This window comes from Oxyura jamaicensis, chromosome 1, assembly GCF_011077185.1.
Source record: "Oxyura jamaicensis isolate SHBP4307 breed ruddy duck chromosome 1, BPBGC_Ojam_1.0, whole genome shotgun sequence".
NCBI classification, from domain to species: domain Eukaryota; kingdom Metazoa; phylum Chordata; class Aves; order Anseriformes; family Anatidae; genus Oxyura; species Oxyura jamaicensis.
In genome coordinates, this window is record NC_048893.1 from 67,879,009 (window position 1) to 67,900,966 (window position 21,958).

Genomic DNA, 21,958 nt, shown 5'->3' on the forward strand with positions numbered 1-21,958 from the left:
ATTCTGTGATTCTGTGATTCTGTGAACCTGGAGCAAGTTCTCTAGGATAAACCTAGTTCAGGTTGCTTAGGACTATGTCCAACTGGGTTTTGAATATCTCCATACATGTAGAATCTACAGCTTCTCTGGGAACCACTTCCAGTGTTCGATCATCCTCACAGTAATTTATTCATTTTTTTTTACATTTAAATGGAATTTCCTGTATTTTTGTGCCCACTGCCTATTATCCTATCACTGGATACCACTTCAGAAAGCCTGGCTCCATCTTTCTTCCCCTCCTTGCATTCAGGTATTTATTCACATCGGTAAGATCTCCCTTAAGATTTCTCTTCTCCAGGCTGAACAATCATGGCTCTCTCAGCCTATCTGTGTGTGGCAGATGCTTCAATTCCTCAGTCATCTTTGTGGCCCTTTGGCCATATCACTTCTAAAATTTCTAAAGAGCACTGTCAAAACTGTCTGACTCCAGTGACCTCCAAGTGTTGAACATCTATGGCTATGGAGCTGTGGATGGATAGCTTTTCTGTAACTTAAAATAGGGAGGAAGGTCCCGACTCTCCAAATGTTGAAAGAACCACCCTGTGCTGATTTCAGTGGGAGGTAGGCACCATAATACCTGGACAAGTGCAGACCAAAGGTACCTCACCAGGTATCATCAGGCAGAATTAATCAAATGCTAGCAATGTTTTTCTTCTGCATGTTTAACGTTTTTATAAGCCTATATAAACTCTAAGCAACTGTTTGGTTTTTTTTCTAGCGCTTACGGAGAAGTTTGCCTCCAGGACTGCTGAGACGAGTGTCCTCCACTTGGACCACAACAACATCAGCCACAGGTTTACCTACACTGGAACCAGCCCCAGTGAGAAGAGATCGCAGTGCCAGCATCAAACCTCATGAATCATCTTCATCCAGGTTATAGATTACTTCATCTCTCTTCTACAACTATCTTTAGGCATTATTTTTTTGTGGTTCTGTGTGATGATGTCCATCATTTATAAGTGCTGACTCCAAAATATGGAGTTAGAACAGCTCTGTACTGTAGAAAAGGAACTGCATAAATAGAAGAATAACTTCCACACATCTCCATGAGTAGGGTTACCAAAGAAGTGGTTTTCTCAGTTTTAGTCAGATCATTTCCAGTTTGCTTCCTATTACTGGGAAACAAAATTGAAATAAAAAAGAATAAAGAAAAAAATATATATTTAAGCTAGCAAAGTGCAGAATTACATAATAAAATTGGAAACAATAAAAGGTTATGTGGTTAAAGTCCTCTTGATATGCAGATTGAGGTTTCCTCCATGGATATTGCTTGGCCAAGAGATTAATCTAACGGGTAATCCAAGTGCTGAACATCACTTTTAGAAACACACCTAATGATGTGTCCCTGTTAGTAAACCAGTTAATCTCCATTCTCTATAGACAATAACTTCCAGAACACAAACCTTGATTTTGGCTAGAACTTGCTAAAATATGCTTTCAGTTCAGTGCTTTTCTCTCCATAGAAATAGTGTCATAAGACCCTACAAACCTGTACAAGCCCTGCATCTCGTGTGTATACTTAATTCCAGAATATCATGAGTGCTTAGGGCTCCCTAAATGAACTCATGTAAATACAACACCAACACTGGATGGTAAATGAAAAACATTGAATTAGATAAGTCAAAAAGTGATTTAACAGAAAGAAGGGAGTTTAATATCTAAGTAGATTTGTTATCATTGCTTTATTTATTTATTTATTTATAAGTGTAATCTAAGAATAAAATTACTAAGGAAAAACTACTACCAGAAGATGAAAGCAAAGCTGAAAATGAAAAGGGCAACATAAAGGTTTCCTGCAAGAGCAGGTGCCACGTTCCCTAATTTTAAAGCAGCATTTAGTTTCTAGTATTCAGATTGAGGTTTTGCCATTGTATTGTAACTTTGATATAGAAACAAACTCAAAAGCTGAAGTCATAATTCATGTTTCTGTCAATATGCACAAGACTTCAAATGTTGTTGTTCCACCAGTAGATGATGTTTGAAAATATTCTTAAACCCAACTATATAATCTAGTTAAAAAGTATTTCCTTATTTTCCATAAGAAGCAAATAAATACAGCTGTTTTATCACAATGCAAAATGTCTTCTTCTATTTATGATTTATTTGCTAATTTATTTAAGATGCCCCATATTTTCAAGCGTTCTGTAAGCAGATGCTGATACTGAGAGAATCACAACTACAAAGTAATACTTAATGAAGCCTTGAAATGGATTGCAGCAAAATCTCTGGAGGAAATGTACATTAATTGTTTGTCTTGCCAGGAAAAGTTCTGGATTCAGTAATTTCCTCTTTTATGGCTTCATTATTGTTTTTATTATTATTATTCCAATCACAATGGAGGAGAACCTTCAAAGGAAGGATGGAGAGTAGACAGCCTTGCAGCCTAGCAGTTACAGTGCGGCTCTGCAAGAATGAAATTCAGGTCCCCTCCCTACCTCACCAAGGGCTATGATCTTGGAGCTGTTGAGTGAGGATAGTGTGCAAACATGCTTTGCTGCCAGGGAAGGAATTGCAGAGCAAAGGCACTGAGGTCAAGAACAGAATTTCAGGCTGTGGTCTCAGAAAACGTATGGTTTTGTTTCTGTTGTTTTGTTTTGTTTTGTTTTGTTTTGTTTTTCTGCAATTCAAAATTTTGGAGCCAGTAGTGGAGAATACAAAAGGACCTGAGAAGCCCCAACATCCTCAGTGTTTGCTGTTGGATAACTTGGATGAATATAGCCCTAGAGCACCGTTCTTCTTATATGGGGAGCCTAGGTGCTCAAGGCAGTCTGCAGAGTGCACTTGAATGTCTGGTGCAAGAAAAATACATGGCTAGCCAAACTTTCCTTTGCAAGGAGTCCCATGTATTTAAGTAAAAGTAAATATAAAGAAGCCATAACCAAATGGAAATATTCTTCAGTTACCCGTCTGTGGTTCCCAGGGTGCATTTGATTTATACTGTTGATCCCAGACTCTCACATAGTATGTAAGCATCCTAAGATGGAAATCCAAGGGGGAAGGAGAGCTATTAAATATTATTGTTGGTCCTTTTCTACAGTTATATAACTACGCTTGATGAGCCAACTAAGCTGGCTATCAATTCTTCCTACGTTTAATGTCGCCAATTGTATAATTATAGCTCTGTCAAGCCTCCCAGCCTACTGTCTTCTTTTACAGTAGGAGAAACAATGAATTCCAGAAAGGGGAAAAAATGAAGCCCATAAGTAAGTCTAGCTTTAAAAATTCTGGCAGACCAATACATATTTGCTTTCAAGGAAAAGAATTTTGAACGGAAGGGGAAAAAAATCTTGATTATCTGCCACTTCCTCTGTACCAAATTCAAGCACGCCACAGAACACAGAAAAGGGTCTTTTAATCACTTGAAGGGGATAGGAGGGGGACAGTAGAGTTAATCTGTGGTAGTCTTTGCGATTAGCAACTCTGCGAATTCTTCCCCATAGTCTGGAAAATCACCTATAGATTTTAATTGTCATAGATTTCCAAAAAATTACCCTTAAAAATTATCCAACACCCTTAGGAGTTGGACTCAATGATCCTTATTAGTCCCTTCCAACTTGGGATATTCTATGATTCTATAAAATCTCTGTTTAAGATTAGGAGTCTTGTATTCCTGTATCATTTTGTCACTAAAATGTTAAGACATGGTCCTCTTATAGCTTCAAATGATTTGGGAAAAATAACAAAGCTTCCATACTTCTGTCCTCAGTCATCTCTATATCGAGTGGATTTCCCTTAAGAAATCAAACAGTGGGTTTGGGGTGTTTTTTTGTTCGTGTGTTTGGTTTTGTTTTGCTTTATGGTTGGGCCAGTATTTAATATTCTTTCTACTAACTGAGAACACCTCACCCCCTCAAAAAAAATAATTCAAAAGACAACAAACATTTTTATAGGCAGTGTTTGCCCTTCCAAAACAGTGAAGTGTTAGTAGAGTTAAGATAATGGTACATACATTTGTTCTTTCAGAACATGTTTTTTTGAAGTTTGACTAGGACTAAGCTGCTTTAAAAGGCTGTCTTTTGTCTTGTATGCCTTCTTATCACTTGGTGAGGGAAGGATGCAAGACTGTGAAGAAAAAAGTGGAGACTTAGAGGCCTAGTGGATCTGTTCAGAGAAGTGTTTGGCCTCATGATAAAACCCAGTGCTACATCATTGCAAGAAACTGACATTTGATGAGTGCCATTCCATGTGCTTAAAGTGGTGACAGAATGAAGTGCTTCACCCAGCAACAAGGCACACCAGCAGTGGCATCAGTGCAGGACTCTGCTGAGCCTCTTCTGGCTTCCTGAGGAGCTCTTCTAGTGCCCAAAGGGTTAATGGGTATCTGTCTTCACAGTTGCAGTAGAGACATTGAGGAGACTGATTTTTCATTTATACTGAGAACTTCTGATACTTCTGGTTGTTGTAAGGAGGCATTAAAAGAGAGTATAAGTTTAACATATTTCACATCTACTTTTAAGCCTCTTTGTACTGTTAGAACAATATACCGAAGACATCTTTGTAGAGATAATGTGAATAGGGATGAGCACTGAAGGAAGTCCAGCTTTGGAGCGCCTACATTGTAAACATTTTTTTCTGAATACTCCTCACAAATAGCAATTCAGCCAGCAGATAGATGCTGGTTTCCTCCTCAACAATATTTTGCCATCTCAGTACCACATAGTTCTTGCTGTGGCTTCTAATTTCTTCAGATTTTCCCTGTAGGCTTTTCCTATGTCAAACAATGTTTGTTTGCACTCTCATTTTACAGCACTGACTCCTGGAACAGCTCCCTTCTGATGACAATCACAAAGAGCCGCTCCTTCTCCACATCTTATGCCATGTCTCCTACTAACCACCTGAATGCCAAAAGGCAGAGCCGGCAAGGTGAGTGGGTACCCATGACTTTGTCAGGCTCACTTAGCTCCCAGGGAACTTGGTGATTAGCACATGCAGCTGCTTTTGGTCTCTGTGTCTTTTCTTGTTTTTCTATCAGTATGAGTATAATAATTTATTTAAAAAAGCAGTGGCTAAAATACTATAACTCACAGTGATGCCACTGTAAATGTTGTGACATTTATGATTTATAGAGGTTAGTCATGACATGATGTGGCAAGTGTTGTTGTGATTTATATCCATGCAATTCCCGTGACTACAATGGGGCTGAGGAAAGAGTGTTTTCTATAACGTATGTTAAATTAAATGCCTTTGTATATTGCCTCACTGAGATTTTCTACATAAGCCCATTTGGAGCTGGAGGCAGCACATGACCCTTCTTACACAAGCACGTCCAAGACAAATCCATTATATAACTCATAGGTCTGTCACTGTATGATCATTATCAAAAAAGTTCAAGTAGCTCTTACAAATCTTTAAAGAAGAGAAACATGATTTTAGTTTTGTTTTGTAGTTTGTTTGTTTGTTTTAGTTGGCATGTAGGGCCTTTAAAGAAACAATTTCTCTTTTAACTGAGAAGAAATGGAGAAGGTGACTTCTTCACTGATAGTGGAATGTTGAATAAGACACTCATGAAGTAGCATCTACAGTAGCATGGTTCTCTTCCCTGTACAAGGGAGGGATAAGATAAAATTTATCCATGCTTTAAATTGCAGTTGAAAATGATTACAAGGTCTTCCTTTTTGTTTTAAATGAACCCATTTTTTTTTGTTTGTTGGCTATTTTGTTTTGTTTGGTTGTTTTTTGATTGATTGGTTGGTTGTTTTATTTTATTTTTCCAAACATGGAATAACTCTGGGATAATGTTATTTGGAGGTTCTGGTCACCCAGACATCAGATGGAAATTGATAGGTGCCTGAGGCCTGAAATTGAAAAAGTCAGGGAATCCAAACTTAGAAATGAATTTAAAGATATGGCTGCACAATTATTCTGCATATCTAGCTCTGTCACATTACATCTCTTTTTCAAACTGAAGAGTCTATTAAATCTCCTCTTGTATGGAAACTGTTTTATGCCATAGTGAAGATACACTAACCCGGTATTATCTTAAAAGTATAGCAAAAAGTCAAATTAAAAAGAAATAAAAATAAACTGGAATATAATGGAGATATACTACCAAGAATCCAGGAATTTATTGTAGAACTTAACAAAAGCAATTTAGATTTGTGATTTTCAGAGATGAACCCATTAATTTGGAAAAGCATAGTTAATATTTTCTACTTGGAAAACAAGACTTAGCACACATATCAGTCAGCTTTACATTTTATCTGTTCCACTGTCAGAAAGCATTAGTAGCAATCTTTGCTGCCCAAAGATGTGAGCTAACCAATGATGAAGGGAGAGCTCCGTTCCATCACAAGCAAGTCCTAGGGGCACCAATTCACAGGAGTAAAAATTTTGGCCCAGACTTTTATGCTGAAGATTGATATTTTGATGCTTTAAAATATTTACAATCATGCACTTTCAATTATGATTTTTTTATGTTCCAACTAAAGAACTGTTTCAGTTTGCCATAATCATTATCAATTAAACATTTGTGTATTAGCTCCATTGGCAATATATACAAATTCTGCTCTAGGATTTTGTCCTGGTTTCAGTTAGGACAGTTATTTTTCCTCCTAGTAGCTGGTAGGGTGCTATGTTTTGGATTAGGATGAGAAGAGTGCTGATAACATGCTGATGTTTTAATTGCTGGAGAGCAATGCTTACACTATGCCAAGGACTTTTTCAGCTCCTCGCTCTGTCCTGCCAGCGGGCAGGCTGGGGGTGCAGCAAAAGCTGGGAGGGGACAAACCCAGGACAGCTGACCCAAACTGGCCAAAGGGGTATTCCATACCATCTGACGTCATGCTAAACAATATATAGGGGTGGCTAGCCGGGGTGGGGGGGGCCGGCTGCTCGGGGTTGGGCTGGGCATCGGTCAGCGGGTGGTGAGCAATTGCATTGTGCATCACTTGTTTGTACATATTATTATTATTATCATTATTATTTTCTATCTTAATAAACTGTCTTTATCTCAACTCACAGGCTTCACTTTCCCGTTTCTCTCCCCCATCCCAGAGAGGGAGGGGGGAGGGTGAGTGAACGGCTGTGTGGTGTTTAGCTGCCAGTCGGGTTAAACCACAACAGTTAAATTTGTAAACCTATTTACAAAATATGTCTTTAAATTATGCTTGAAAGTTTTAGCATTTTAAAATACTTCTACCTATACCTGTTTTGGCAAAACTCTCAGGTAAACTCAAATGTAAGTTCATATCGCATCAAAGTTAGGGATGTTATTGTGAAATGGTGTCGTCATTTAAGTTCCTTGGATTTGCTTTAAACTGTTGAAAGATGACCATATACATTTTACTCTTCGACAGTCGTAAAGACTACCTAGTAGCATATACCTCAAAGATAGTTAATAATCCAACTCAATCCCTTGTGCAACTAACAGACTATGGAATATTTTTAAAAACATATTTTCGTTGGAAGGAAAGCAGATATCTCTAAGGATTAGAAAATCTAAAATAGAGGATAACTGTATTTTAATTACATTTCCACATCATGACCATCTGACAACTTTTTAATTCCTTCGTAGGCTGTAGATTTCTGATCTCAAGAATAGTGTAATATCTTAGTTGCAATTGTTGAATTAAGACAGCAATATATATAATGTTTTCTGAGGAAATTGCCTAATCAAAATGTAGGTGATGTTGAATCTCAAAATTACACTGTAGCAACTTCACAGATTATTTTGAACTCATGGATTGTCAACAGAAAATCATATTTTAAGCTGACATCACAGTAAGTTACTGGGATAAAATGCTGGAACTTTGCATGTATATACTGCAAGGTTAGTATTTCATAAACTTAGATCAATATAGAACCTTATTCTAAGTTAATTGTGTTTGGAATGCATTTAGGTAGTGGGCACAATTTAAACATAAAACCAGTTTGAAGTTCCCAAGTTCTTTGTGATTCAGCTCTGAAGATGAGCATGGTAAATGAACTGGGGCTATGTTCCTTCAAACTTTAGAACAAAGGTCAGGAGGTATGTCAATTTAAATGCATTTCCTTTTAAGATAGGTGTTGTTTGCTCCCCTGTGCTTTATTGTAATGGGACCTTTCCATCTGAGACTGGAAAATCTAAGGTGGAATCGAAGAGAAAAGACATAGGTATGGTGCTTAGGGACATAGTTTAGTGGTAGGTAGATTTGGCAGTGCTAGGTTAATGATTGGACTTGATCTTAGAGGTCTTTTCCAACTGAAATTATTCCATGATTCTGTGATCTCACATGTAGAAGTTCAAATATGATAGGAATGGGGGTAAACCTTTCTTGTCCCTCCTGTACAGGTGGAAACAGTGAACAGTCTAGTTGAAGTCTGGTGCCTCTGTCACTAGAATATGGTGATACCTGTAGTGATGCCTCTTATGCAGATCTTTCATTTCATGCCTTTCAGCTAATGTCAGATCGTCAGAAGGTAGAAACAGTTGATAATGATGGAGCTTCATCATTCTATGACAGCCATGAGCTTGACTCAGAGTAGAGGAGGGTTTTCTCTCTGTTTTTCATTTTGGAAGCTATGCTAGTGCCAGCATATTGCAAGAGGAGTATTTGTGCACGGTGAACTCATACAACCATCTACTGCTACTGTTAATTGACAAGGTTCTTATTTTCTCTTGCCAGGTATCCCACCAAATATTTCACCTCTCACCTCCCCGTGCCATTCACCTATTCAGGGGACGCCTGCTACAAGTCCTACTGGAAAAACATCTTCTGTGTCATTTCCAGACTCTACAGATACTGACACGAAGCAGGGTTTAAAGCCACACAAAGTCTTAACTGCTACTCAGAGTGCACCTAGCCTGTCAGACCCTATCATCAGCCCCTCCGTTATCTGCAGCAGGTAAGATGGTAGTTTGACATGAGCTGGATCATTTCACGTTGTCCCTGCAAACAAGCTCTTTTGGTGCATATGTAAATTCTCATAATCTGCTGCAGTTTTGATATTTTGACATTATTTAAGCACTTTTTAGCATGTGAGTAATTATGTGGATTGATGATACAAAGTGCTTTTATAGTGCAAGACAGTTAGCTACATTTTCAACTTTTACTCATGTTTGATTCATGAACAAATTCCACATCAATAACTTTCAGATCTGAACATTGGATTTCATGTTAACGACTTGAGTTTCTCACGCCATGCTGCTAACATGAACAGTCACAGGCCAAGTCTTTCAAAACGGGCACCTGAGGTTTGATACAAAAATCTGACTGCTAGGGTTTAAAAGCTGCTGTCCTGTAGCCCTGTGCTCAGTATCTGTGATACAGGCATTCTAGCAATGCCTGAAGAGTAAGTGATTTTTGGCTTGGAAGGGGTGAATCCAGATCTCCCTAGGGTAATGTCAGGTTATATCCTGCTAGGATTTTATTTTTTTTTCAGAAATCATCTGCAGATGAGTTCCTCTGAGTGCTAAGAGTTACAGTAATAGTTTAACTTCACACTTTAAGGCAGCCCATTTTTAGATTTTTTAAGTTAGACTACTAGAGTTTTCAATATGTGTCTAGTTGCAAATAACAGTATTTAAAAGCCAGTTCCAGTGCAGTTTCAAGGTTACTTTACTGGTTAGATGTTACTTTTGGTCATAGGAGTGAAGTATTTGTGATTATCAGCTAGACAGCAGGGAGCATGTCATTTGACCAATATGCAGGGTTAAATGTTACCAAGGTACCAACTATCTTTGAAAATAGTTTTTAGTTTCTGGCTTCAGCCTTGTGACTTAGGATATGTCTTGCTGTGTTGTTTGTGTACAGGGCTAGGAAGTCTCTGTGAAAAACTCATAACTGAGCTTGCAAGCTTACTGTAGGGAGCCATGTTCACTGGAATTCAGACTGGGATCCTGACAGGCTTTTAAGCCAAGGTTAGGAGACTAAATAGAAATTAAGTGCTTTGCAAAGATATTGCAAAACTGGGATTTGCACTGATTCATCTGAAATGAAGCCTATATTATACATAAGAACATATACGTTAAGTCTTGTTATACTTTGCCTTTATTACTACGTATGCAGATTATTATTACTTTAACTAGTAACAGTTATTGCTGGCAACATTGTGTTAAAGAGAACAGGTATCTCATAAAAATAACAATAAATAAATAAACAAATAAGAACCCCAATAAATGTAAGACTGTTGTAGGTAGTAAAAAAAAAACATATTTTCTTGAGAAGTGTAGAATTTGATTGCAATATAATCACTGGTATATGTTTATTAACATTGATATAGCTATTGTCTTGTTTGATCTGTGGAAGTTGCATAGCATACTTTGGTTCTTAATTTCCTTGTTTTCAAATGCTTAGACTGTGTAAGAACTTCCAGTAGTGACATTGGCTGGCATAGACCTTGTTGTTGATTATTTGAAACAAACACGTTATTTAAAATATTATAGTATAATGACTGCTAATAGAACTGACATCCACTATTATTAATAGTCACTGTCCCTTTAATGCCTATCAAAAAATCATAACCACTATCACATTTCTAGCCATTACTATGCTGGGATGTCATAGCCACAGATACAAGCTGAACTGCATATAAATAATGCACCCTTCAGTAATATAAGCACAATAAAGAAAAAACAACAACTATATATATATATATATATATATAAAGATAACAAACAAAAAAAATACACACACAATAAAGAGATGAAATGACCAAGAAAAACTGAGTTAAATTAACAAAAACTGGAAAAGATTTTTTTCGTGTTTGAATATTCACAGTGTAGCTTGCTGGTCTTCAAAAAGCCTTGCTACAAAATAAGACGGAAGTTTTACTTATATACAAAGTGAAATATGCCAGTACAATGGAGTTTGAAGGCTATATTAAACAAGAATATATACCAAACAATGCTATTAAAATATTTCTTAAGCAATCACTTTTAATTCTGCTTAGTGGATGAGGCAGGGATCCTGTGAAAAAAAATGTTAAACAATCCTGTGATTAAGAAGTATATTATAATGCCTGCATATGAAGGGGGATTGGGTTAAAGTTGCACGGACGCATTTGCTTCTGACAAAGAGCAGATTTCAAGTGTCCGAATAGGTAGCTCAGTATTATTTATTTATTTATTTATTTATTTATTTATTAATACAATTTTTTATGTGGACTGTATATACTAAATCAGTGCGAGTTTGTATATGTTCTGGTAGTAAAGAGGTGCACTCATAATAATGCAGAAGCCTTGTAGTATCACAACCAAAGACTCTATTTCTCTATAACTTTTACATTTTGACTTGTTATCATTGACCTTATGGCAACCACAAGGAATGTGGGAGAGATATTTTTCATCTTGTTTATAAACCTGAGTGATATGAGATGTATTTGTTTGGCAGTACACCATGTGTATCATTATTTGTGGATTTGTACTGTTATTTTGAATTCTTTCAGGAATATGTTATGTTTGCAGGGCATACCAAATTCCAGAATATGTTTTTGACCCCATTAAAATCATCAGGCATAGGATTTCAGCCATTTTTATATGGTGCACTAACAATGGTGCAATGTTTCTAATCCAAAGTTTGACCAATTTAGATAATTTTATAATTGTCTCTTTACAAAGACTGTTATATATACTTTACACCTCAAAATAGTAAGTCCAAACAGAGAAAGATATTAAAATGTCAGTTTTTCATGGGAAGATCTGATATAAATCTGATATATCTGATATAAATCTGATATAAAAGCTAAATGAGGATCCAGATTTGTTAATTTCTCTCGTGATTTCATGCTATATTATTCTTCCTTCCGGTCTGAGATTCAATCATATTGGGACATAGTTATTTGAGATATTCCAGCTGGTACTGAATTCGTGTGTAGGGCTTAAAGGGAATAGCACACAAGGAATAAAGCATTTTAGCAGAAGGGAAGAACCAGGCATTGGAAAGGCCTCACTATTGCAGTCCCTCCCACAATGTCTTTCTTCTCTGGCAATGATGAAGCAACCTCTGTCTGCTAAATGTCTGGATGCTAAATTACCTTCCTCTTGTTCTATCCAAAATGCCCCCTTGTTTATGCTGTACATGGTTTGTTGTCACTAAAGTAATGGCAAAACAACTGTTTGTATTATTAAAGAGGAATGTATTCAAACTTTGAGCAAAGAAGCCTCAGCATGGATGTGTTCATAACCTAAGATTGTATGGCACTTTGGCAAATTTTCACTGTTTTATAGTACAGTTGTAGTACAAAGCCAGCTTTTTGTTTGCTTGTTTTCACAGAATCACAGAATAGTCTAGGTTGGAAGAGACCTCCAAGATCACCGAGTCCAACCTCTGACCTAACACTAACAAGTCCTCCACTAAACCATATCCCTAAGCTCTACATCTAAACGTCTTTTAAAGACCTCCAGGGATGGTGACACAACCACTTCCCTGGGCAGCCTATTTGTACTGATAAACTTAGGAAAAAAAAAAAAAAAAAAAAAAGCCATATATAAAAAATCACATGGTATAGTTTAACTGTTGGTGACACAAATTAATGGTGGTGGCTATGTCTAAGGTATAAGACTGTCTTTTTGCATTTCTGACTTTCAGTAAAACTTCAGCTCAGTCTTGTAATTTTGTCTTTAGAATGTAGCCTATACCATAGCTTAAAATGTATGACATAATCATATACTGTCAACAGGAATATGTTTTACATAAGACTAACTCTCATGATTTTTTATATTGTGTATGTTTTCTGATGTTGTATTTCAGCTGTGGCAGACCCTATAACCAAACAGAAGCCGGTGATGGGACACTAGATAGAAGTGATGGTACCACACACTCCCTGAATAGAGCGGGTAATTCTTTGTCAATCAAAAACTCCTCCTCCTTTAAAATTTAATAATTATTCACTGGAAGGGCAAATATGCCTCTGTCTCACAGAAGGAAAACATAAGTAGGTGAGATCATCCAAACTGCCTTTGAGGCTTCTTTCCTTTTTGCTTGTTTAAGATGCGGAAAACCCTCATGAAGAACACAGATACAATGCAAAATAAATATGTTTTCCATATGGTTTTGGCTAACCTTGCCAGTACAAATAACAGTCACCAAGTTTTTTTCCTCTCCTCAATCCCCAATCCCATTTTTCAGTCTCTGCAGGATATATGCTTTAATGTCTTTGGACAGATTGTTCAACATTAGACACAGCCAAGCAGCACATATGTGTTATGAGTCAGAGATCCTGTTGCTATTATTCAGAAGGTCTGTTCACACAACAAGCTCTGTGATTTGTGTTGTAGATGATCCTGCACAAGCCACTTCTGACTATGAGACCAACAACAGTGACAGCAGTGATATCGTACAAAATGATGATGAGACAGATTGCTCCAAAGAACAGACACGGAAGGGATCCGTCTGTAGGACGTATGCACCTGAGACCATCATTCTGCATCCCTTGATACCACCTGAGGTAGCTTGTTTAAATTCCACTGTCACCATAGACTGAATATATGTGGAAATGAAAAAACAAACAAACACAATCCTAGAGCAATCTAAAGATTATGGCCATGGTTTTCAAGCAAAAATTTCAGCAGCTCATACCTTGTAGTAAACGGTTTGACTCAATAATTGAAAGGACCCACTGAAGTGTGTGAGAGCTCCTAAGCACTGGCCACTTGTGAGACACTAACCATCTATTTTGATGAACGAGTACAGGCTTATAGATCTGTCATTAGGCATTTAAGAAATGTTTGGCTTCTCTGTTACTGTTCACAGAATCACAGAATAATCTCAGTTGGAAGAGACCTCCAAAATCACTGAGTCCAACCTCTGATGTAGCACTAACAAGTCTTCCACTAAACCATATCACTAAGCTCTACATCTAAACATCTTTTAAAGACCTCCAGGGATGGTGACTCAACCACTTCCCTGGGCAGCCTATTCCAATGCCTAACACCCCTTTCAGTAAAGAAGTTCTTCCTAATATCCGACTTAAACCTCCCCTGGCATAACTTAAGCCCATTCCCCCTCATCCTGGCACCAGGCATGTGGGAGAATAGACCAACCCCCACCTTGCTACAGCCTCCTTTAAGGTATCTATAGAGTGCGATAAGCCTTCTTTTTTCCAGGCTGAACAAGCCCAGCTCCCTCAGCCACTCCTCATAGGACTTGTTCTCCAGACCCCTCACCAGCCTCATTGCCCTTCTCTGGACTTGCTCAAGCACCTCGATGTCCTTCTTGTAGCAAGGGGCCCAAAACTGAACACAGTACTCAAGGTGCAGCCACACCAGAGCTGAGTACAGAGGGATAATCACCTCCCTAGCCCTGCTGGCCACACTGTTTCTTATGCAAGCCAGGATGCTGCTGGCCTTCTTGGCCACCTGAGCACACTGCTGGCTCATATTCAGCCAACTATCAACCAATACTCCCAGGTCCTTCTCTGCCAGGCAGCTTTCTAATCCCTCATCTCCCAGCCTGTAGCTCTGCTTGGGGTTATTACGCCCCAGGTGCAGGACCCGGCACTTGGCCTTGTTGAACTTCATACTGTTGGCCTCAGCCCATCGGTGCAGCCTATCCAGATCATCCTGCAGAGCCTTCCTACCCTCGAGCAAATTGACACACGCACCTAACTTGGTGTCATCTGCAAGCTTCCTGAGGGTGCACTCAATGCCCTCATCCAGATCATCAATAAAGATATTAAAGAGAAATGGCCCTAGTACTGAGCCCTGGGGGCCTCCACTAGTGACTGGCCTCCAATTGGATTTGACTCCATTCACCACGACTCTTTGGGCCCAGCTACCCAGCCCAGTTTCTGACCCAATGAAGCGTATGCCAGTCCAATCCAAGAGCAGCCAGTTTCTCAAGGAGAATGCTGGGGGAAATGGTGTCAAAAGCCTTGCTGAAGTCAAGGTACACCATATCCACAGCCTTTCCCTCATCCACCCAGCATGTCACTTTGTCATAGAAGATCAGTTTCATCAAGCAGGACTTGCCTTTCATAAACCCATGCTGACTGGGCCTGATTGCCTGGTTGCCCTGAAAGTGCCACATGATGACACTCAAGACAATCTGCTCCATGAGCTTCCCTGGCACTGAGGTCAAACTAACAGGCCTATAGTTTCCCTAGTCAACCCTCCAGCCATTCTTATAGATGGGTGTCACATTTGCTAGCTGCCAGTCGACTGAGACCTCCCCCGCTAGCCAGAACTGCTGATAAATGATGGAAAGCGGCTTGGCCAGCTCTTCCGCCAGTTCTCACAGTACCCTCAGGTGGATCACATCTGGCATGTGATCTGGGTGGATCACAACTTGCATACATCCAAGTGTTGTAGCAGGTCGCCATCCATTTCCTCGTGGATTGTGAGGGCCACATCCTGCTCCCCATCCCCTTCCACCAGCTCAGGGTACTGCATATCTAGAGAACAACTGGTCTTGCCGCTAAAGACTGAGGCAAAGAAGGCATTAAGGACCTCAGCCTTTTCCTCATCTCTTGTCACTAAGTTCCTCCCCGCATCCAGTAAAGGATGGAGATTCTCCTTAGTCCTCCTTTTCGTGTTAATGTATTTATAAAGACATTTTCTGTTGTCTCTAACAGCAGTAGCCAGATTGAGCTCCAGATGAGCCTTGGCCTTTCTAATTTTGTCCCTGCACATCCTTACAACATTCTTATAATCCTTCTGAGTGGCCTGCCCTCTTTTCCAAATATTATAAACCCTCTTTTTTTTTTTTCCTAAGCTCTAGCCACAACTCTCTGTTCAGCCAGGCCGGTCTTCTTCCACACCGGCTGTTCTTTGGGCACGTGGGGACAGACCGCTCCTGAGCCTTTAAGATTTCCTTCTTGAGGAGTGCCCAGCCTTCCTGGACTCTTCGGCCCTTCAGAACTGCCTCGCAAGGGACTCTGCCAACCGGTGTCCTGAACAGCTCAAAGACAGTCCTCCAGAAGTCCAAGACAGCAGTTTTACTGGTCCCCCTCCTGACTTCACCAAGAACAGAGAACTCTACCATTTCGTGGTCGCTCTGCCCAAGACAGCTCCCAGCCACCACATCTCCCACCAGTCCTTCTCTGTTTGTGAACAGAAGGTCCACTGGGGCACCTCCCCTGGTAGACTCACTAACCAGCTGCATCAGGAGACTATGTTCCACACTCTCCAGAAACCTCCTAGACTGCTTCCTCTGAGCTGTATTGCATGTCCAGGATATGCCTGGGAAGTTGAAGTCCCCCACGAGGACAAGAGCCGACAATTTTGCAACTTTTGCCAGCTGCCTGCAAAATTCCTCATCCGTCTCCTCATCCTGGTTTGGCGGTCTGTAACAGACCCCCACCACAATGCCTGCCTTGTTGGCCTTCCCGCTGATCCTAACCCGTGTGGACTCAACCTTATAATTCCCAGTCTCAGCCTCAAGTTCCACAACATCAAAACACTCTCTAATGGAGAGAGCCACACCACCACCCCTTCCGTTCCACCTGTCCCTTCTGAAGAGCCTATACCCAGTCATTGCAGCACTCCAGTCATGGGAGTGGTCCCACCACTTTTCAGTAATGGCAACCAAGTCATAGCTAGTCTGCTGCACAATGGCTTCCAGCTCCTCCTGTTTGTTGCCCATGCTGTGTGCATTAGTGTAGACGCACTTCAGCTGGTCCATTGCCTGCTCCCCCAGCCCTGACATTGTTCTCCCTGGCACACCTCTAACAAGTCTTATTCTCTCCCCAACCCCATCCCCCTTCCTACCTAGTTTAACGCCCTCTCAATGAGCCCTGCCAGCTCCTGTGCTAGTGTCTGTTTTCCCCTTTGAAAAAAATATTGTAGTCTGTTGAATTGGAGTTGGACATGCATCTTTCTTGAGATATTTTAGGGTTCACTCATTTACAGTTTCTTAATAATAATGCAATGCAATGAAGTGTTCAGGGAGAAATTTGAACAAGGGGAAATGCCCCATCTTTACTTTGCAGACCTTGAAAAAGAGGTAGGTCTCAGTTTAAGATGGATAATTCTTCTCACAGAACATGCTCCATTAGCTGTGATAGATTATAATGAATGTGTCCTGATGCAGAAGGAGAAAGTGAACATTTTTCCCTTTCTACTCCAGCAAATTTAACAATGAAGAAGACAGACTTCCTTGGAAATGAATGAATGATTCACATGAATGAACAAATGAATGTCTCTCATGGCTAAGTTCAGAGAATGATGTTTCATATACAGAATTTCCTATTCATTCAAGTGGAAAAAAAAATATAAAGGAGAGTGACTAGCTGTAGGGCTGGTAGAAATGGGAACATCTCTGCTGAGCTGAATAAAGGACCATCGGCTTAGAAATAATGCTAACATGAATTTCATTTTTAACAGCACATTTTTTTCTTTTGCATTAGATGTTTCACAGAACTAAAATTTATCTTTATTTTTCTGCCATAGGACAAGCCTGTGCTCGCTCCCGAGCCTCTGGTTATGGACAATTTGGATCCCCTGATGGAGCAGCTAAACAGTTGGAATTTTCCAATCTTTGATTTGGTGGAAAAAATTGGAAAGAAATGTGGTCGTATTCTCAGTCAGGTAGGAAGGGTATCTCATCTGTGATGACTGGCTCAATTACTGATCTAGAGATACAATTTAGACAAAGTATTTTTAAGACCTGTAAGCTGTTCATTTGATAAATTGTGATCCCTGACACCTAATTCAAAGCTGACAATATGAACTCCTTCTCATTAAATTCCTTACTTTTAAAATCCCATCTCTTTTAATTTAAGAATGTGAAAGAAAACAAAAACAAAGAAAGAAAGAAAGAAAGAAAGAAAGAAAGAATAAAATAAAAAAAAAAAAAAACAGACACCTATTATGCCTGTTACTGTCCACCAGTGAGTTTATGTAAACCCTTCTGAATATTCTTTCCTTTCTGCAGGAGCTGTTCTCGTCCCTTACCAAGTACTTAGTGAAAGGATTTATCTTTGGCCCACCATGGGAGGGCTAAACAGTAAAAATACTCAGTTTTGATGCAGGAAATCTTTTTCTATACTGGAGATTTCAGCCAGGCAATGCAAGGCATTATGTTGTGTTGAGTGCTGGAAAGAAGTTATTATGTTTATTGGTATGTGCAAAAATTAACCCCCCCATACAAACACAGAGGTTAGTGGGTCAATCAGATCTCACTGCAACAAGCTCCAGAGAATGCTATATCAAATATTGATCCCTTTGGGGTTACTATTCAGCTATATTCAATTATCTCATGTGTTACTCAGGAAATACTCATACGTTGCCAGGAAAACCACAGCATGAATTTAAATTTACTTGTGGCCTGTCTTTTATAATTCTGTAGCTTGGCAAGCAACATCTATGTCTAACCAGCCTACCAGCTCTCTAGGTTAGTTTTAGACAAATAGGCAAACTGTGGCTGGATATGGGTATTGATATACATTCACCAGTGGTCACTGAGACAACTTTGCAATACATGGAGAAAAAGTGATAAAAATTGCCTTCTAGGTCTTCTTCGTCATGTTTTTGTCTAGTAGCAAAGCATCTTACAGAGTCATAAATGAAACATAAGGAAAAACAGAATGTTTTTGATGGCAAAAACAGCAGTTTGAATGAGTCAAACATTCTTCTGTTTTCTCATGGTTACTTCTATGGGTGTTAAGGACTTAACTAAGTTGCATGGAGTTTTGAACCTCTTGGGACAATTTCCCTCTGCTGCTCATAGTTTCCACTAAAGCTCCACACTCTGTTTCCAAATATTTGCTTTTTAATCAGGTTCTGAGCACATTATCACTGTTGCAGTGACACAAAATGATGCCTGTGAAATATAATAAAGAAGCTTAAATAAATAATATTCAAGATCAAAATTCACTATCTTCTGTAACAGCTGTTTGTATTAACTCTCACTCTTTAAGAGCAGAATGCAGCAAGTTCAAACTTGTTCATAAAATAAAGATCATTCCTTTAGTTCTTTTCCCTACCTACACATATGTTGCCAACAAAATAATTTTTAGAAATAAGAGAACTGAAATAAATAAATCTTTTTTTTTCTTTTTTCTTTTTTTCTTTTTTCTTTTTTTTTTTTTTTCTGCAGCTAAAAGTATTATTTTTTTTGTATAATTTTTAAATCCTGGGATATTATCAACAAAGGAAAACAATATCACTAATGATTTATTCTCTGCTTTTTGCCATTAAGTGGACTCATACGTTAAAAAAAATAATAATAAATTAACAAGCCAGATTAACTATGTTTGCCTTGCTAGGTTAAATTTATGAGATGGAACAAAACAAAGTTGACATGTGCCTCTAGGGAAGCATTTGGTTTAGAAAGCAAATGCTGGCATAGCATCTTTAAGGCTGCTTGAGATGTCTGTTTCTTCTTTTTGTAAAGTTAAATTGATTTAGACATGTAAAGAGACCCTGAACCAGTCAGCAGCCATAAAACCATCTGTGCAAAATACAATGGGAAACATTCTAAATGTGGCACTAGCAAATATGCATAATAGGGGCTAGGGAGGAATTTACATACCAGTCCATTTCAGAAAGGAACAGCAAAGCCCTCCAGCTGAGCTGCTGCTTCACAACAGGCCATAAACTTAGATAATGTTTTCAGTCACACTTAACGTTCTTCTTACATCTCCTATAAAAACAAAAACCTGCAGAAGATAAGTTCATTTGCTTTGAAAAGCAAATAATGAAAGTGAAAAAAGAACAGGCTAAAGTTAAGATCTCTCCCCAGCTTTTATTGCTAGGCCCATAGGAACAAGAAATGCTGGTGGTGCTCCTACACTGCTGGTACACCAGCAGCATCAAGACAGAGTGTCATCACTGCAGTGCGTGTAAGTTGGTCCCTCTGTGGTAGTCATCATGTATAACTTCTGTAGAGAGAAACTGCAATTGTTATACAAGGGAACAAGGGAAATCTGTCCACGGGGGATGGAATATTCCCTGGATCATTACAGCCACCCTTGTGAGAAGTCATGTTTGTCACAGCTGGAGACCAGGCAATGATGACTTAAAAGGAAAACACGTTTGCAGAAATTACATACAAGAGCCAAAAAAAGGAGTTGCAACCTGCAAGCAATGAATAAGGAACCACTAACCTAAACCTTGCACATGTCCTCCAAGATATTTACGTGTGCCTATAACACCCCAGAGAGGAGCTACACGTGAAAGATTATCCCTATTTCTAAAAAAACTTCCCTTAGAAATCATTCAGGAGAAGCACTTGTTCAGGCAGCAGTACCAGATGTATCTGAGTTATAAATTATTCACTTGAGCATTAACAGTCATTGCACATATGAACAGAAAATGGAGGCAGGAGGGAAAAGGCTGTGTGGAGCACCCAGTGCCAAGTGGCTGGATGCTGTGAGAGCTTCTCCAGGGCTTGCCCCTCACAGCAGGGACCACAGCACAGCTGCAAGAGCTCTGGGCTCAGTCTATGGGATGGTGACTGCCAAGGAGCTCATGAAGCAGTATACAGTTTGTGGAGGGAAGATTTTAAAAGTGAAAGCATTTAAAAGTGGTTAATCCAGAGCAATGAATACCACCACCACCACCACCAATAATAATAATAACAACAATGGAATCATAGAATCATTGAAAATCCCGAGTTGGAAGGGACCCATAAGGATCATCAAGTCCAACTCCTGGCACCACACAGGTCTACCCCAAAATTCAGACCATGTGACTAAGTGCACAGTCCAAACACTTAAACTCTGACAAACTTGGTGCACTGACTACTTCCGTGGGGAGCCTGTTCCAGTGTGCAACCACCCTCTCAGTGAATAACCTGTTCCTGATGTCTAGCCTAACCCTCCTCTGCCTCAGCGTGACACCATTCCTGCAGGTCCCACCACTGGTGACTAAAGAGAATAGATCGGCACCTTCCCCTCCACTTCCCCTTGTGAGGAAGCTGTAGATCGTGATGAGGTCTCCCCTCAGCCTCCTTTTTTCCAGGCTGAACAGGCCTAGTGATCTCTGCCGCTCCTCATACATCTTCCCCTCTAAGCCCTTCACCGTCTTTGTAGCCCTCCTCTGGACACTCTCCAACAGTTTTATGTCCTTTTTGTACTGTGGTGTTCAGAACTGCACATGGTACTTGACGTGAGGCCACTCCAGCGCAGAGTAGAGCGGGACAATCACTTCCCACGACCAACTAGCAATGCCGTGCTTGATGCATCCCAGAATACAGTTGGCCTTCCTGGCTGCCAGGGCACACTGCTGGCTCATATTCAACTTGCTGTCAACCACGACACCCAGATCCTGCTCTGTGGAGTTGCTCTCCAGTGTCTTATCGCCCAGTCTGTATGTATAGCCATGGTTGCCCCATCCCAGGTGCAGGACCTGGCACTTGCTCTTGTTAAACTTCATGTGGTTGGTGATCACACAGCTCTCCAATCTGTCCAGATCTCTCTGCAAGGCCTTTCCACCCACATCCGAGTCCACAACTCCTCCAAGTTTAGTGTCATCGGCAGATTTGCTCAAAACACCTTCTAGTCCTACATCCAAATCCAATGTTTATATAAACATTGAATATGATTGGCCCTAAAATGGAGCCTTGGGGGACCCCACTGGTGACTGTCCACCAGCCTGATGTTGCCCCATTTACCACAATCCTTTGAGCCCTGCCTGTCAGCCAATTGCTCACCCATTGTATGGTGTTTTTGTTTAGCTGTATGCTGGACATTTTGTCCAGTAAGATCCTATGGGAAACTGTGTCAAAAGCTTTGCTGGTTTCCCTTGATCGACTAGATGGGTGATCTTATCATGAAAGGAAATCAAATTTGTTAAACAGGACCTACCCCTCGTGAACCCATGTTGTCTGGGACCAATGACTGCATTGTCCCCCCAGTGCGCTTCAATAACTTCAAGGATTATCTTCTCCATAATTTTACCAGGCACTGACATAAGACTGATATACTTGTAATTACCAGGGTCTTCTTTCTACCCCTTCCTGAAAATTGTTACAACATTTGCCAGCTTCCAGTCTAGCGGGACCTCTCCAGATTCCCAAGACCATTGAAAAATAATTGAGAGAGGTCCCACAATGACATCAGA

The 21,958-nt window shown here is 39.8% G+C and overlaps 1 protein-coding gene across 7 annotated transcripts in view; it reads left to right on the plus strand.

Annotated features, from left to right (window-relative positions):
• The window catches only part of PDE3A (phosphodiesterase 3A), a 275,364-nt gene that overhangs the window by 227,287 nt on the left and 26,119 nt on the right, over nt 1-21,958 (plus strand). For all 7 annotated transcript variants that reach the window (XM_035348050.1, XM_035348040.1, XM_035348031.1 and 4 more), the window contains 6 exons: nt 758-912; nt 4,787-4,902; nt 8,643-8,862; nt 12,708-12,793; nt 13,235-13,404; nt 17,345-17,482. In XM_035348050.1, coding sequence (XP_035203941.1) covers nt 758-912; nt 4,787-4,902; nt 8,643-8,862; nt 12,708-12,793; nt 13,235-13,404; nt 17,345-17,482 — 885 coding nt within the window. The remainder of the gene's footprint in view (nt 1-757; nt 913-4,786; nt 4,903-8,642; nt 8,863-12,707; nt 12,794-13,234; nt 13,405-17,344; nt 17,483-21,958) is intronic.